General features: G+C 36.4%; 8 protein-coding genes across 8 annotated transcripts; 4 read left to right on the top strand and 4 right to left on the bottom strand.

Moving 5' to 3' along the window:
• Nucleotides 1-36: 36 nt before the first annotated feature.
• RPL38 (60S ribosomal protein eL38) lies at nucleotides 37-273 on the top strand (the record flags this gene model as incomplete). The annotated part of the gene is made up of 1 exon (XM_022819313.1): nucleotides 37-273. The coding sequence occupies one exon, from the start codon at nucleotides 37-39 to the stop codon at nucleotides 271-273; it is 237 nt and encodes a 78-aa protein (XP_022675891.1).
• Nucleotides 274-818: 545 nt separating this feature from the next.
• PEX30 (PEX28-32 family peroxisomal membrane protein) lies at nucleotides 819-2,456 on the bottom strand (the record flags this gene model as incomplete). The annotated part of the gene is made up of 1 exon (XM_022819312.1): nucleotides 819-2,456. One exon carries the CDS (start codon nucleotides 2,454-2,456, stop codon nucleotides 819-821), a length of 1,638 nt encoding a protein of 545 aa, XP_022675890.1.
• Nucleotides 2,457-2,852: 396 nt separating this feature from the next.
• CWC24 (U2-type spliceosomal complex subunit CWC24) lies at nucleotides 2,853-3,554 on the top strand (the record flags this gene model as incomplete). Its single annotated transcript, XM_022819311.1, has 1 exon — nucleotides 2,853-3,554. One exon carries the CDS (start codon nucleotides 2,853-2,855, stop codon nucleotides 3,552-3,554), a length of 702 nt encoding a protein of 233 aa, XP_022675889.1.
• A 28-nt stretch (nucleotides 3,555-3,582) lies between these two features.
• CUL3 (cullin CUL3) lies at nucleotides 3,583-5,790 on the bottom strand (the record flags this gene model as incomplete). Its single annotated transcript, XM_022819310.1, has 1 exon — nucleotides 3,583-5,790. One exon carries the CDS (start codon nucleotides 5,788-5,790, stop codon nucleotides 3,583-3,585), a length of 2,208 nt encoding a protein of 735 aa, XP_022675888.1.
• Nucleotides 5,791-6,095: 305 nt separating this feature from the next.
• On the top strand, nucleotides 6,096-7,634 carry SWC4 (Swc4p; the record flags this gene model as incomplete). The annotated part of the gene is made up of 1 exon (XM_022819309.1): nucleotides 6,096-7,634. One exon carries the CDS (start codon nucleotides 6,096-6,098, stop codon nucleotides 7,632-7,634), a length of 1,539 nt encoding a protein of 512 aa, XP_022675887.1.
• An 88-nt stretch (nucleotides 7,635-7,722) lies between these two features.
• Nucleotides 7,723-12,120, bottom strand: MMS22 (Mms22p; the record flags this gene model as incomplete). Its single annotated transcript, XM_022819308.1, has 1 exon — nucleotides 7,723-12,120. The coding sequence occupies one exon, from the start codon at nucleotides 12,118-12,120 to the stop codon at nucleotides 7,723-7,725; it is 4,398 nt and encodes a 1,465-aa protein (XP_022675886.1).
• A 288-nt stretch (nucleotides 12,121-12,408) lies between these two features.
• BUD6 (formin-mediated actin nucleation enhancer) lies at nucleotides 12,409-14,658 on the top strand (the record flags this gene model as incomplete). Its single annotated transcript, XM_022819306.1, has 1 exon — nucleotides 12,409-14,658. The coding sequence occupies one exon, from the start codon at nucleotides 12,409-12,411 to the stop codon at nucleotides 14,656-14,658; it is 2,250 nt and encodes a 749-aa protein (XP_022675885.1).
• A 35-nt stretch (nucleotides 14,659-14,693) lies between these two features.
• EST2 (telomerase reverse transcriptase) lies at nucleotides 14,694-17,273 on the bottom strand (the record flags this gene model as incomplete). The annotated part of the gene is made up of 1 exon (XM_022819305.1): nucleotides 14,694-17,273. The coding sequence occupies one exon, from the start codon at nucleotides 17,271-17,273 to the stop codon at nucleotides 14,694-14,696; it is 2,580 nt and encodes an 859-aa protein (XP_022675884.1).
• Between the last annotated feature and the right edge of the window lie 163 nt (nucleotides 17,274-17,436).

The following is a 17,436-nucleotide window of genomic DNA, read 5'->3' as shown; positions in this document are numbered from 1 at the left end:
ATTGTAGCTTCGACCCTAAGAAAGTATCAATCAAAAATGGCTAAGGAAATCGCTGACATTAAGGAATTCTTGGAATTGATCAGAAGACAAGACGTCAACTCTGCTACCGTCAAGATCAACAAGAAGTTGAACAAGAACGGTAAGGCTTTCAGACAAACCAAGTTCAAGCTAAGAGGTTCCAGATACTTGTACACTCTAATTGTCAACGACGCTGCCAAGGCTAAGAAGTTGTTGCAATCTTTGCCACCAACCTTCAACGTTAACAAGTTGTAAATGAGATGAGATGTGGTAAAACACACTTATAATTCCATTTCCAATTGAAAAGAACAGGCCGTTTTTATTTTGTTTGTGGAAAAGAAGAGCTAACAATCTATTAGGAGAGCGATTAGTATTAATATTATAACGATATAGGAATCTAACACCAACTGAAAAAATAATAAACGCATTTATCTGCATTTACTGTTAAACTACCAATGAGGCATACAATATCCCTGTTTTATATTCTTTTATTTTTTTCTATTGTATGACCTCTTTTCCTATTGTCTGAAGGGTGTTGTTAATGACTTTTATACCAGACTTTAAGAGCTTGGGGAAACCACTTAATATCATAAGAGGTTGCTCTCTCTTTCTCTAAATTTTTGGTGTGAAATGACATTTGCTCTACTCTTCGATTTTAGGAGATACCGTGTATATGCATATAGTATATATTGATACGCAGGCCTGGTGCGCATGTGCGTTTACGTACAGGCACCTCTTCAAGAGGTGCTTGTTACATCGTCCCTTAGAGGGGGCAATGTAGCACGTGATTAATAACCGGTTTAGACTTTAGTTGTTGTAGAGGAGGATTCATCTTGATCCACCTGTTTGTCGGTAGACGGTTGTGTCTGAGCGGTCCTCGTTTTTAAGCCGCTAGGTGTTTCAATACGTTGGAAGTTTTCATTAGCACTGTTTTCTATGACTTCAGAATTATTCTCATCATCTGCATCTCCGGTCCCCTCGAAAGAGCTATCGGGTATGATCCGTACGTCACTTGTCTCGCTAAATGATACTTTTCTTGAATTATTAGATTGGTTGCTAATCGAACCTGTTGAGCCATTATCGGGCTCTTCTATTCTAACACTTTTCCTTCTTTCGCTTCCGGATGTTTGTTGTGCTGAACCACCATCAACAGAATCTGTGGATGACTCCACTGTAGATAAACTATCTGTTCTTATCAATTCTGCTGTTCTTATCCATCTACGACGCCTAGTATATTTTGAATAAGAGTCCTCAGTGGAAGGCTTCTTCCATGTATTGTCATAATAAATAAATCCATCATCTTTGCCAGGGGAGGCTGTAGTTTTTGGTCTCGAACTCGATAGCTGAATGGCACCATCGTTTGTCATATCAAGCCTCCAAGTCTTATCCACCCACCTCCAAGCCATTCCACTCGCTTCTTCTGGAAGTTTGAATTGCTCAGGTGAGGGGGCTTCGTTCAAAAATTCATCTGTCCAGGAGCTTCTCTCGTAAGTCAACATATTCGCCGTCCAACCAATACCTAGCCAACGTCTCTGATTTTCATATAAAACATATGTGAACCTAATAGGTTTCCCATCATCTGCGTCAGCTGCACTAAGAGAGTTCGATGACAGTTTTTTCACTTTCTTATGAACTGCAGCAAAGATTCCACCTTGATGTTTGTTAACACCGCTCAAATCCAACCCAGTAATGTAAAATACCAGTAGTCTAACTATTTTTAGCTTCCATAATAATCTTCTTGTAACCCGGGACCATGAAGAGTGGTATGTCAGTAGGTATATCCCTAATATTAATACCAATTTTTGTGATGAAAAAATAAAGATCGATACTATCACGTATATGGGCGATAAGAAAGCCATTGTTAGCAAGAGTCTTTTAATATCATTGGTGGTCCAAACAGACAATGGGGAAAGTAGCAAATCTGCCTTGGTGTATACACACGTAATAACATGCACAATATCATCCAATGTTGGTTTCTCCTTAATAGTATCCTCCACAAAGTTGTCAAGCGCTGAGTAACCCCACAAAAGTCCTACAAACAAGAAGTGTCCAAAATATCTTACCACAACTTGGAAGTATAGTACCGTTGTTATATAGCATATCACCATCAAAACACTTTTCCAAACATCGTCACCAGTCCAAGTGACTAAACTCAAAATCTCATTACAAAGAATCAGATAAGGGTAAAGCTTTACTAGAGCCTTGGAAACGGTTGGTGGTGTACTATTCAACAATGGTGACGAGTCAACAATTTTTTCGTCATCATCTTTTTTTCCACTATCTACATCGCCGCCATCCTTCCCTTGTCCTCGTTTTTGTTTCTCCTTCTCCTGCTTCTTCAAAGCACTACGGAGAGTCTGACTAGCTTTCCCACTCACCTTACTCTCGTCCTTATCTGTATCTAAGAATTGAGCTCTAGTTTCCTTGCTATCGCTCATCGTATCAGGCGGGTCCTTAACGTAAACTCCTAATAGCACAAAACACACAGTCTTAACCAGGAGTCAATCTTTACCAAAATACCAATGTATTTATCAGTTTATACTAAACTAACTCCAAAAATAAAATCACGGTCAATGGATACCAAAACAAGTGTGTTGGTTGATGCTTTGTACGTTCAAGATATATTTCTCTTCCCTCTTTTCCTTTAAAACTGCCAGGCAGTTTACTAAATGTTCCTAAATAATCCTTTATTTCTTTAAAGTGTTGATAATAATTGGAACAGCAAAAAACGATAACCAAGCCAAAGTACAAAGAACATCAGTTGGATAATCATTGTCTTAGTCTAAGAGCAGCAGAAGATTGCAATATATATATATATACAAATTAGGATAAACATGTTCAAGAGGCGTGTTGTTAAAAAGACTTCGGTCAATAAAAGGCAGCGGATAAACGATGAGACGATACCCATAAATAACAATGATGATTCTTCAGTAAAACCAGAGATTAATGACGATAAAAAGGACGAGAACGATAACGGATCGATTGAAAGCAATGAGACGTATTTAGCGAAAGAGAAAGATGAACATACACGTGAGATAGAGCTGCGAAGAAAAGAACGTTTGGATTTACAACAAGAGGTGGATGAAGAAATAGAGCGACAAATAAAGAATAAACCATCAGGATTTGTGAAACCTATAAGCAAAAATATGAAAACAGTAACAGTAACAGATTATCAACCGGATATTTGTAAGGATTTCCAAAAAACAGGGTTTTGTGGGTATGGTGACAGTTGTAAATTTTTACATTCTCGTGATGACTTTGCTGGCGGGTGGAAACTCAATACGGATTGGCAGGTAGACGGATCCAAAGAGAAAGAGCTACTTGATGATTTAATTTCTGAAGAGATTCCATTTAAGTGCGTGGTTTGTGAGGGCGAATATAAGAATCCAGTAAAGACGAAATGTAACCATTATTTTTGCAGTTCCTGCTTCATGAACAAGATGAAAACATCAACTAAATGCCCTGTTTGCGGGAAGGAAACAGAGGGTGTTGCAAAAATGGCTACTAATTTAAAGAATCTACTCAAAAAGAAGTAAGGATTAGTTTATATAATGTTTAATACTCTCAGGGTAAATAATGATATAAGGTTGTATTGTCAAAATCCCTTTGGATATATTCGTTATTTATTAGGTATTCCAAGCTTGTCTTGAACATGCTAGTATTTACCTCAAATAAATTCACTGATGCTGATACCCTTTCTTGAAGCTGCGAATGGTGGAGTTTCCTTTCTTGTTTCATAATTCTTGTTATTGTTGCATTTACTACACTCAATCTTGAATCAAGTAACTTCTTGTCAATCGACGTCCTTGAATTTTCGTTTGGAGTAAGTGGTCTGCCATTATTACTATTCATTAAAACCATTAGAACCTTTACCTTTCTTTGAGGAGCAGAAAACTCCTGGTTTATCGAGAATACATCTTCGTTTGAAACGGTTTTACCTGGCGGACTCTTTCGTAATATACGAGTTTTGGGAGCAATAGACATCGAAATTAAATTTCGACGCACTTCTTGCACGGGGAGGTTAGTCAATTCAACAATTTCATCGAAGGTCAAAGACTGATGATCTTTGAATAATAGAAATATTATACCGCAGTACATCTGCATGGAAAGTTCGTGGTATGAGTCTCTGAACTGATAAGCTATCTCGATGGTGCTCAAATGATACATCCATTCCAAAAGACGACCAGAGTGTACCATAGTATAACACTTTTCAAAGTCAGATTTTAATGAGATTAGCGAATCGGGTATATTAACTTGTTTGTTCATATCGGATTTTTGTAGTGGCCAAAACATTTGCGTTAAGATGTTCAATTCTAATTGATTCGAAGGTAACATTTTCTTGTTCTTCTGTATGAATGCTTTAGAAAGGTGCAGATCTCTGAGCATGCCTCTTAATTTAGAAGTGTATGAGGCTCCGACATCCTCTTGGAGTAAAAGAATTAATTCTTGCTCTTCGCTGATATCAGATTTCTGTTGCAAAAGTCTTCTAGAAAGCTGCTGGCGGTATATAACTTCGAAAGTATCTTTGTCCTTGAAAAGTTTGAAGAAGTAAATGCAATTTTTTACCACCGTAATATTTTCTTTGAGATTTGAATCCGGTGATTTTAGTAGTGTATCAAAGTATAATGACAAAAACTCTGGAAAGACTTTGATTTCGTTGATTGACTTTCCGAAAGCCTCGTTTATATATTTGTAAGTTAGAGCCTGGTCATTTGAAAGTTGGGACACAAGATCATAATATCTTATCTTCAATGAAATCAAATCTTGGATCCACTTTACTGCAGCTCCGGACTTCTTTCTAATTGTGTTATCAACCTGAATACTATTAACGTCATCTGTAATACAATTGGAAAGACGTTCCAAAATAACAATCCTGTCCTTCAATGAAGAAGAGAGTGACATCAATGTACTCATTTCTTTGATTTGACTATTTTTCACAATATTTCTTAAGCTGTATGCTGCGATTTCTTCTATATTGTCCGAGACTAGAGCCTTCTCGGCGATTTTGTGGAATTTTAGTATTGTATCCTGGTCATCAAATATTCTTTTACACATTTCATCTTCAACATTCAAAAGTCTTAATAGCGCATTGAAATCTTTCCACCCATTATCTTCTTGACTTTGCTGCAATCTTTCATGTAACGACTTATAATATATCTCTGAACGTTCCAGGAGAAATGGTTCAAAATCAGTTAGGAAGATACTACTCATTCCTTCCTTCATCTCCAATTTAGCTAACACAGAAATAGCATTTTTTACAATTTCGAGGCCTGCATATTCATTGAATGTTGTTCTAGCTTTATTGATCTCATCAATTAACGACTCCTTGAGCATATCCGAAACTGGTTCGATAACTTGGTTCACAAATAGCCTTGACCCTAACGATGAAACATCCGGTTTATTTTCTCGTTTGGAATAAACTAAGTCCATATATATGAAAACATCACTTATTTGTCTTAAGTAAACTTTCTGTTCATCCCATTGTAAATTTAAGCTCTCGAGTGCATCTAGTCCTGTTTGCTGTTCTAATGTGTCCCTAACAATACCAAAATGATATGAAAGCAGTTTACTTAGCATTCGCTGTAGCTGAGGTCCATTTTTGTTTAATACTAAACCATACACTGTAGTGTATAACTTCTCGAATGACAATTCACTAACCTTGCCCTGGAATATCTTGTTGATTCCATCTTCTAATATTTCCCAATGCTCATTAGTACTTTCAACCTTTCGAGAATATCTCCGACTGGAGATTATGGGTTTGATGTTTGGCATGTTTTCAGCTTGCTTTTTAGTCTATATGTTGAGTATATTCACACTATACTGGACCAGCAGCTATAAATCTCGATGTTGTAGTGTTCTCTATGCTTTCAAGTAGAATTACATGTTTTGCCCATATTGTTGAATATTGAAAAGGTTATTTTAAATAAAAACATCTTTACATATGTGTATATCATCATATGAATGAAGAAAAAGAGAAGCTTCAGATAAGTATAGGTAATCACAAGAACTGAATCCTATATATACATCTACTACCGTTGAGAGATTAATATAATTTGGGTTGAAGTAAGGATTTTAGTATGTCTTCTTCTGATATTCTTGATGTTCTAAACATCAAACCAAAATCATCATCTCCAGACACTGGCGTTCAAGGTGGTAGCCAGGTGTCAGTATCAGCGCAAGGGAAGTCATCGGTTAATAAACCGCAGGTGACAGGAATACAGCGTGAGTTATATAACTTATTAGGTGACAATTCACCAGCTGTTCCTATAAAGCAAAATAATAAATTCAAGGACTTGTTGAATTCTACTGCAAAACCATCACCATGGTCTTATGTTGAGTTCGAGGCAAATAAACATGTACATATACGTCACTGGGTCAAAGGTTCCAAAGAACTAGTCGGAAATTCTGTAGAGCCCAGTTCATTCGCTAAATTTGATGAACATTTGAGTATACCATCATTTACTGAAGCAGAATATGCAGAATTCATGAAAGGTCATAATGATGGCAATCTTGAATGGGCTTACGACGAGATAAAGTACCTATTTGACCTTTGCAGGAGATATGACCTAAAATGGTTTGTTATTGCAGATAGGTTCAGCTTTAATAACAATGATAGGAAGGTAGACGACCTAAAGGAAATGTTCTATACAGTATTCCAACGCTATTTGTTACATAGGGATCCTGAGAATCCACTTATCCCGCAAATGAACTTTCCTAAAGAGAAAGAATTGGAGAGAAAAAAGTATCTCGAAAGGCTTTTGAAGAGAACTGCCGCTGAGATTGCTGAAGAAGAAGCGTTGATTATCGAGTCGAGGAAATTTGAAATGGCCGCAAAGAAAACCCTTCAAGAGCGTGAAGCAGTATTACAACTTCTCGATCACCCTCATTCAGATAAACCTATTTCGCAATTTCTTACATCACAGGGTATGTCTCAATTATATGCCAATCTATTGAACGATAAGAATAGAAAACGGAAACCAGATTCCACAACTCCGGAGAATCCTTGGATGAAGCAGCAACAACAATTTGCACAGCAGAGGCAGCAAATACAACATCAACAACAGGCAAAACTGTCACAGGAACAATTACAGCAGCAGCAATTACAGCAGCAATTACAACAACAATTACAACAACAAATGCAGCAGGAAAATCAACAGAGGCACAATGCACAGCAAAAACAATCAAAGGAAAGCAGTAGCACTCCTAGTACAAAACAAAGTGTTGAGCTCAAAACGGAAGGAGGACAAAGACTTAATAAAAAGCAAAAAATTGAGCTACAAAATGCTCTTAGAAGGAAGCAAGATAGTGAATATGCAGAACATTTACTTGAAAGATTTACACTTGAGGAGCGTAAAAATCTTGGTGTTATAGCACATGGTGAAAAGCTTGCACCAGGTGTGTTCCTCAGATCATCTAAAATTCCTACCTACAAACCAGCTATTCAAAACAAACTTGTGTCTACTTTACAGGAGCTAGGACTCCCCATAAGGCCAGCCATGCCTTCTCTCCCTGTGGTACAAGAACATGAAAAACTACTAAAGAGGATTGTGACTCTACTTGAGTTGAAGAAGCAAATGGATAAATTAACCGCAGAAAAGCAGACAATAAAACCATAGAATTATCAGGAATATATCTAATTGTTTCTATAAAATCATTATCGTCTATTAAATAAAGGTCTTAGTTAATAGTACTAGAGATAAGGTATCAAATGAATTCCCTTTCGATTTTCGTTAAATAATTCACTTCTTGGTATAGCGGTTCTTGAGTAGGAAACACTTCTTTAATATCGAAATTACTGAATGAATATTTCGACAATATCTCTATGATCTGTTTTTCGAAAGCAGTATCCGGATATCCTTCCGAAGCTAGAAGGTTCGTATTGAAATCGGGTAAAGCACATGACAACTCCATTTGCAGAAAAGATTTTAAAGTACTATATTGGGAAAATCCGAACAAAAGTCTCAACAGATTATAAAAGAATCTGTAATGTTCTCGCTTGAGTATATCTAAATTCTGTCTGTCTAAGAGTTTCGAATAATAGCAAATGACATTTGATAAAAAATAACCGAGTTTCATCAAGGGTTCTGGGCGATTTTCTGAAGGTCTGAGAGGATATAGTTCGATTCTATCGTTGAGCATTTTCAAGAAAATAACCCTTAAAATGAATACTGGCGCAAGCTGGCACTGTGTAGTATTCAAAGGTAGGATATACATCATAGAACTGAATGCTACAATTTCATCATCGAAACATTTGTCTTTTACAACTTTTTTCATTGTTAACATCAAAGACATTATGCTCATCTTATTTTCTAACGTCGAGGCAATTCTTTCAATCAAATAGAGTAGTCTACTTTTATCAGAAGGTAGTGTTCGCAAATACTCTCTCAAGGCAGAATTTTCAGATTCCTCGTCATCAATACCAAATATCGATCTCAAGTGGATAAACACTGGATTCAAACGAACTACATCAATAATATTGTAATTCAAAAATAAAACTATCTCTTTGTGTGATGCATATTTCGAAGAGTCTGAAAAGAACACTGTCTTCAGATCATCCAGAAAAGTATCAAATAAAAAGGTATACCCACTTGTATTCAAGGCTATCAGAAGCTGTTTCAATATAGTTGTATTTTCATTAATTGTCGTTAGTCGAATTTTTAATTTCATTTTTGGATCTCTCTTTGACATCGTGTTGATCAGATTTACCACTACGTGATCAGATTTCTTTAGCAGATAAGCTAGAATCTTCTGATACAATATATGCTTCATCTGAGAAAAAGTATTTTCATCGCATTCAAATGCCAGAAAAGAGTAGTAATTGATTGATATTGTTTGGTTTTCTTCAAATGCATTGTAGTGGAATAAGGACCACCACGTAAGATTATTACGAACCGTTAGGAATTTGGCAATTTTGCAATAATAGTGAAGGTAAACGACATTACCTTTCGCCTTCGATACGAGAATCTGCAGAACATGTGTCTGAATCCAATTAAGGTCAAGGACGGATAAGTTATCAACATATATGTTAAGTAGTTTTGTCGTTTGATTCAGCTTTTTCTCCAAATTTAATGCCTGATGAAGAATTGGTTGAAAGGATTTTAACAAAAAAACTCTAGACTTTTTCATCTGAGGAATTATATCTTGAAACTCTTTCCAAAATATTCTCCATATCTTATCTGGCATACTAGAATACTTTATGTTAACTTTCTTCCATAATAAGGGGACAAATTTTCCTCTAACTGTATATCCTTTCTCATAAGATATTTTATAAAAAGATAAAGCCCCTTCTAACATTATCTTTAGCATCGTGTTATTGATTGTAATGTCATTATTCATGATGTATGGCTCCAAAAGCTCTTCGAATCTGCGCTCATAACTATAATCGCTCTTGGATGCTAGGGTCAAAAGTAGGTTTAGACGGTTTGCAAGGAGGGAGGGAGAATGTAAATTGTGAATTTTGGACATTGCCGTCAACTTTTCAAGAGTGGATGTTTTGAATGTACAAGATTCGAGTATATTTATGAAAGTGTTGAACAATGTTACGCGGCTTTCATCGTCGGGAAATGGAACGACAGGGTAGACTTGGTATACCGTTTCCTGCGGAAAATCCTCGAATTTCCTCATTTTGAAAAATTCATATAGATCTAAAGCTAATTCATTGGTTATATCCCACTCATAAGGTTCATTCGAGCATATTCCAATGAATTTAATCCATGCAACTGCATCTTCGTACTCTTGTTTAACTTTTACAATATCCCAAGATGGAACCAAGGTTGGGAAAGTCTCGACTATAACCGTTGACACTAAGGTGGAGAACTTATTCTTTCGTATTTTTTGCCACAGAATCTCTTTGCAGTCTAGTTGTGTTACAACACGTGAAAGTAAAACTAGTGCCTCTGACATGATTGGGTCATCAGGATCTAATTCCTTTGTCCCAGATTTGGAATATAACTTGAAGAATGATACAATATGATCGGTTATCTTTTCTGACATTTGGTTTTTGACGAAGAGAGAACAAGATGCATACCGGCTAATTTCAAGAAAGAAGAGTTGACAAGAAGCAATTAGAAAAAAGTGAATTGGTTTTGCCCTTTCCCTTAATGTATTAACCTTGGCTCTGAATTCATGATGAAATCTGTCTATGATATCGTATATGGTAGATGAATTCCATGAAAATAAGAACTCACTTAGATTTTTGGCAAGATCTTTAACCTCTTCATCTGAACCGCCATATTTTATCAAACTCTCTAAAAGATCTTGTACGGTATTATCAGAGTTGGAACCAAACTTCGAAATCACATACTCCTTGGTATTAAGAGTCAGCCTTATGATATCTGGTGAAGGAAATTCAGATGAGCTTTCGATTGCTTTCCAAAGAGAAGAACTTATTGTAGAGGTACTGTTATCTTCAGAAAGCAGTTTATCATCGTCTAACGTGAAAGACCTTTTCTTGATTGGTGGTTTGCGTAAAGTGAATTTGCCACTTTCTTCTTCAACCACGGTAGAAAACGTCATTGCTTTTCTATTTAATTCTGCATTAGAGGTTGGGGCAACAGTAAAGAGTCTGTTCTTCGGTTTCTTCTTTTTCTTAGCTGTAACTGTTTTGTGTGTATTCTTCTCATTGGTGTCATCATTCTTTATAATCACAGGTTCATTGAAAGATTGCTCCCTACTTGTGGTACCGTCCAGCTGAAGATCATAGTTGCTACTGTGAGAGTTCTGGAAAGTGTTGTTTGCGCTGTTATTTGTATTGGGTTTTGATTTCAATGAAGCAGTACTGCTATTTGTCTTCCTCATTAGAGAAATTCGACCTCGTGTATGACTTCTAGCGGTGTTCCTCGTTCTTTTCTTCTCAAAGAGTTTAGAATGGACACTAGATTTGTTTCCAGTGTTCTTTATTCTTGGTTTATTGCTTGCCATTTTGTCGGTTGAATGTCTTGTATTCTTGGAAAGCATAAAGTCTATCACTCCTGTTGCATGTCGGCTTCGCTCTACATCAATCTTGTCTTCAGAATCATCTATTATTATTGTACCAAGATCTACTTTGTCTGTATCCTCTAAAGTAAGTAGCTCCAGGCCTTCATTCGGAATATCTAATGCATCAGAATCTACATGATCTTCGTCTTCTGAATTTGTATCCATTTCTGGTTCATATTTCTTCAAGAAATAATCCTTCATTGTGTCTGATCTTTCTAATTTAGACTGCTCTTCATTCATAAGCTTTAAGAATGACTCAGCTGAGGGCATATCCTCTTCATTATCCGATTCGACAATTTCATTGAGAAGATCCTTTTCATTCAGAGAAGCATTCTTGTTCCTAATCACCTTTCTCTTAGCTAGACCTTTTTCATTTATCTGAGCTTGATTTCTACTGAGTTTTCTTTCAGCTCTTTCCTTATATCTTGCTGTGACACCGTTACTATTCAATGCCTTTTCCCATGCTATCTTAGGAAGTAAACCTTTGTAACCGGTTTTAAGGTTAATCTGCCTGCCTCTAAATAGGACATTATTCTCTTGTGAGAGTCTTGGATCATCATCTACATCCTCATTATCGCTTTCCGAAGTATTGATATTAAAAGAACTCTGAGCCATAGTAGTTTCGTCTTCTTCGTCATCCATATCATCATCTAAAAGATGTACATGATGATGTCTTCGCTGGCGGATGGAAAAGACACTCCCCTCTTCTTGATATCCTATGTCCTGTACTGAACTTGAAATTTGTGAGGTATTAATATCTTTTTGCTGCTGCTTTTTTGGCGACTCGTAACCATCCTTAAGCAAATCTATGTTATCTGCTACCGAATCAAAATTTGAGACATCATAGCCCTGCAACATTTGTCGATGTCGTATCCGATCTAAACTATAGGGCATCTTCTGGATTGCTTTACGTTTCCTCAATGCCCGTCGTATGCTATTTGAATATTGCTCAATTCCGTGTTGCTCTAGAACTGTTGCCTTTGACGCTGGAACCGCCAGCGGTGCTTCAAAATTACTCTCATCGCCCGTATTATTAACTGATACACTATCAAGTTCGGAACATAAAGGTATCACTACCTCTTCATCGCTTGCTTCAGAATTTGGGACTATAGAGTCATTGTACATCCCGCAAATACCACTAAAAGTACCATGAGGGGGACTTAACCGTTGCTGCTCATGTCTTTCTCTTTCTTGAATTTCATGAGTTCAACATAAAGTTTCATAATATTTAATATCTTACAACTTAAATAATTAACCTTCACGAAATACGTTAACAAACTAATAAACAAAGAGGAACAGCATTTGTTAAGGCATGTTGAAGTGGTCATCACAGAGAGCATAATTTGAACTAGTTGAGTTGGGGGAAACAATTGACGTATAACCAAAGTTTCTAGCACTTCAGCACCTTCAATAATGGATACACCGCCTGTTTTGAAATCAGCATCATCTGTTGAAACAAGTGTAACGAAATTATTGATATCAACAAAGCAGCTTTTACAAGTCCTAACTCAATGGTCCAAAGGGAAAAGTTCTGAGAGGAATGTTTCGGATGTCTACGTTCAATTGGGTAATGACTTCAAGTTAGTTAGTCGGCATTTCACCCATGCTGGGGTAGATATATCGGATCTTGGAGACGTACCCAAGGATTTGCGAAGGATATTAGAAGTTGCATTAAGAGAGACTGCTTCTGAGGATACACTGAATAAGTATCTTCCCCAAATTAGGGAGATAATTGTAAGACTATTAGAGAAGCTTAAAGTTAAACAGGCACTAATAAAGTTAAATAGAAACGAAGATTCTACAAAATTCCGCTACCATCAGAAGCAAAGATCATCAGTGTCATCAGTAGTAAGCAATACTACATCATTGGCTGATACCAGTCCAACTGTACGTTCAACTTCACTAGCAAAGCCTACGTCAAAGTCTTTGAATGAACAGAAATCTGCTCCTGTTTTAAGTTTATCTGAGGCATCGACAACAGATAAGGATCAAAATTCCATACAATCTTCAACCGCTAAACCAGTCGGTGAACAAAAACATTATGATACACTAGAAGTTCCGACTTCAAGTTCTGAAAGCGATGCGCTTACTCAGTTAAAGAAGGGCAACAATCTACAACGTAGAGCCTCCAAAAGATTCTCTGCTTATCACATGGCAAAACTGGCGAATCAAACAGCTGCTGATCCAGCTAACTCCCCTTCGAGTAAGAGTCTCGCAAAGTCGACTAGCATAAACCTAACTGAAAATGAAAGTAACAATACCAGAACTGACGATCACGTTCGTTCGCGTGTTTCGTCTTCCGCATCAGTTGAGCTACATCCATACAGTGGAGAGCAGGAAGCATCAGGCTCTTTCGATGATAATTCTAACCCAAATGGCAGCCATGATAACATTGTTATATTTTTGAAAGTTGGTAATAAGGTGAAACGTTGTTTCACTAGTCCTAACCTTTCTTTCAATAAGTTGCGGCTCTTATTTGTCGAAAAGTTTGCCTACTCTCCTGGTGGTGATATATTTCCGGAGATATACATCAAGGAACCAAAGTACGAAGCTTTTTACGAATTAGAAGAAAGCCAATTGCACAATATTAAAGATGGTAGTATTTTCCAACTCCAGATTCCAGCTCCATCTTTGGAACAACAACTACAAAAATTGAACGAAGTTGTTGTTGAAAAGCAAGCAACATTCTTCGAAAACATCAAGACACTGATACAAGAAATATCTACGCATCCTACTACACCATCCAATCACACATCTGGTATTATTAATCAAACGAAGTCTTCGGATTCTTCTACCGTTGTTGATGTGGATCATCATCAAGAAATTGCCCAGATCAAACACGAAATGACTATTTTAAAGCAAATTCATTCCAGTCAGAAAAAAACTTTGGAGAACACAATTACTGACATTTCAGAGAAGTTGCAAAAGTTTCAAAGTTTGTCTGTCACCACTGGTAAATCCGCTAATAGGGATTATATGGAAAAATCGCAATCAAAACTTTCTGAAGTTTCTGATAATCTCTTAAGCAAAGTGGACGACCTGCAGGACGTTATAGAAGCCTTAAGAAAGGATGTGGCAATCAGAGGTGCTAGACCACCAAAGAAAAAGATTGAAAATGTCTCTTTGGATCTAGAATCGGCTAAGAATGATTTGGAACGCATGTCAAAGTACATCGAAGTTGAAAAGCCAAATTGGAAAACAATCTGGGAAGCTGAGCTTGATAGAGTTTGTGAAGAACAACAATTCATGACTTTACAAGAAGACTTAGTTTTCGATTTACAAGAAGACTTGAAAAAAGTATTGGAAACCTTCGAGCTCGTAAAAATGTGCTGCGAACAGCAAGAAAAGGCACCTAAAAAGAATAAAGGGAATCCGATACTTCCCATCGCAAAGCCAGGAACATTTAACATGATCAGAGACCAAGTATTATATGAAGTCCAGAGTTTAAACCCTGATCACGATAGCAGGGTAGAAGCTATCAAGAAAGCTGAAAAACTCAGAGAGAGAGAGAGAGAATACAGGGAGAATGAGGCTTTCGAAGATGAGTTAGGAAACTTTGTTGAAAAGGGAAATTTCAAGAAGGCAGGTGGAATAGAGGAGATTGAAAAACTAAGAAAGCAGAAAGATGAAGAAAATTTACGTATGAACTTTGGAATGCTCTAAATATATAGTAACAGAAAGTGGGAATTAATGAACTATTAAATAATCGATGCATTTAATTCATCCATAGTTCCTAAAATGTCTTTGAATTTATCTCTTCTCAACCCAAGCTGTTGTATAAACACAGACATCATGGTCCTTTTAAGACCAGATGATTTTTCAGCAGAGGTAATATTGTTGCTAGCAAGGTGAAGATCAATTCTTTCAAATATATTTAGCATGAACTGAACAAATGCAGTTTTCGTTGGTTTCTTCTTATCAAATAGTGAAATGAATGATTCTACGAGATTTAAGCTCACTTCCCTCATATATAGCAATGCAATATTCAAACTGTTGAGATTTGTATCTAACATGTTGTACGATAATCTCATTTCAAATATCCATAACAGTTTCTCAAAGATCTGTTTTGTAGAAGCAAAGTCACCACTTATCACGTTGTAAGAAGAATGGTCCTTCCATACCTCTAAAGTTTTCAGATTGATTTGTAAGGCACAAAAAGGTACGCTCTCAGAACCCGGTAACTCAGACGAAGTTATCAAAACCTTTTTCGGGTTAACCTTTGCATTGAAAGACTTGAAACCCAGTTGAGCAATAGCATTTATTTTATCGATATAAGGTTTCGAAGGCGATATAACGAGAAAATCATCAACTAATCTAATAATCAAAGCGTTGTTATCATCCGCATGTTTGAACTCCTCGTAAGACTCTAATAAATTGTCATATAATATATCAACAAGAACTGAAGACAATGGTGTACCCTGAAAAAGTCCATCCTTTCGTAAATAACACTTTCCTCTATAAACAATGCTCGTTTTAAAGAGCTCCATTTCAAGAACAGATAAGATATCAAGTTGAGATAGAACAACAGATTTAACAGAATCTATAACAATGTCATTTTTATTTTTTGTACTGTCTCCATTGATAAAAAAACGCTTTTTTAGACGTGTTGAATCTAAAGATAAAACATCTTCGGACCTTAAAAAGAATTCTTTACTGCTCGAAATCTCCCTTTTGATCAGTTTCATTACCCTATCAACTGGTATCGAATCATAGCAAGATTGAATATCAAATTTCAGTAGATGTAAGTTCGGAACGAACCCATACTTATTGATTAACTTGCGTTTATACTCTGATATGATCATAGGTATTTCCACAGGTGAGAATGCTTTGGCAAATTTAGTACTTTTCCTTATTCGTAATCGCTCCAAGATAATTTTCGTAGGCTTCACAGCATTTTTGAAATAATCATTATAGTCAGATACCTCCTGTAAATTAATTCCTTTGCATGGTACGGCAATAACTCTGAAATCTGATCCGCTTTTCTTCGGTATTAATCTGAGGTTTCTGTGATTAAAATTGGAATTGGAGAAAGACCTATGTTCCTGGCATTCTTTGTTCTCCAAAAGATACTGCTTAAAGTATGATTTTAAAAATGGTCGCGACATAGATTTCCATACGTCATGCCTGATATAAACAACATTGATAGTCCCTGATAATTCGGTCACATAAAAGAACATCGAAACAAGTTTTGGAACATAAACTGATAGCAGCCAAAAAAAGAGTTGATTTAAAAGATTTGATTGTATCTGATGTTGATATATCTCTAATCTGGGGGCAGTTTTGTCCTCAGAACCAGATTTTTTATACCAATTTACGTCATTTATACGCAAACCACGTGAAAGTTCTTCCATAGATAGCCTAGTGTGTAATGTTTTTCTTACCAGAGCAGAAACTGCCTTGTAGAGAACACTGAAATTATTTGGGGATCCTAATAAATTGAGGGGGATGGTCTTGCGAATAGAAATGACCAAGAAGCGGATGACGTTCTTTTGGGAAGTGTAGAAGTCGTTCGATGATTTCGGGCATGTTTTGTTTCCAATGTATTTGAAAGGAACTTTGTAGTGATTATTTATAAACTCTTTCAGACATTTTCGCAGATTATTCATAATGACCTTCTTCGAACCTTTTAGTTTACCACCTACTATTTGATTGGGAAATATTTCCTTGAACAAAAGTACGGCATCAGGACTAATTAAGATCTTGTGATCTTGAGGTTTAACATTACGATATAGGACATTGTTCCAGTCGATCGTAAGCCTCGCTTTGACATTAGCATGTTCTTTTCGGTTCATCCATGTTGGCGGAACCTGGGGTGCATTGATTGGATTCCCTATTATCTGCCTAAAATAATATCCTGTATTTAAATATACAGAGTGGTTCAATAATATGTTCATGAAATTTTCGGTGCCTATCAATTCATGTAACAGTTTCCAAACGTTGCTCTTAAGTAATGTGACATTGGTATTTGAAGAGTGACAAAAAAGCTTAGTGACGACATCAGAATTCTTTGCTAGCTGATAGCCATAAGTTAGAATATTATTAGTGAAACTTTTGTGCAGCAAATGCAAAATGCAAGTATCAATAACATCACAATGAAACGATTGGGTGATGGCAGAAACTGTAAACTCCGGTATGTCACATTTTTTGCTATTTGATTGAATGAAATAATCTGTGAAGAGATCAGACAGCCCGTTCTGTTCTTGATTGATAAACAGGCTAGACTGTTTGATACCTTTAGTACACGGTAACGAATGAATGTACTCCCCGAAAATTTGCATAAAATATTAGCTGATCGACATCACTTTGTTATAGTTATTTCAACTCCTTTATTTAGCTAACCTAGGATAGACTATTTACAAATATAATACCTATGCACTGTATTTATTTATATATTTATTGGTTTCGGAGCTTTATGCATTGATTTCATTTTACCCTCTTAAT

Source organism: Kluyveromyces marxianus, chromosome 4 (assembly GCF_001417885.1).
Source record: "Kluyveromyces marxianus DMKU3-1042 DNA, complete genome, chromosome 4".
Taxonomy (NCBI): domain Eukaryota; kingdom Fungi; phylum Ascomycota; class Saccharomycetes; order Saccharomycetales; family Saccharomycetaceae; genus Kluyveromyces; species Kluyveromyces marxianus.
The sequence above is the reverse complement of the archived record's forward strand: the minus strand, read 5'-3'. Positions and strand labels throughout refer to the sequence as shown.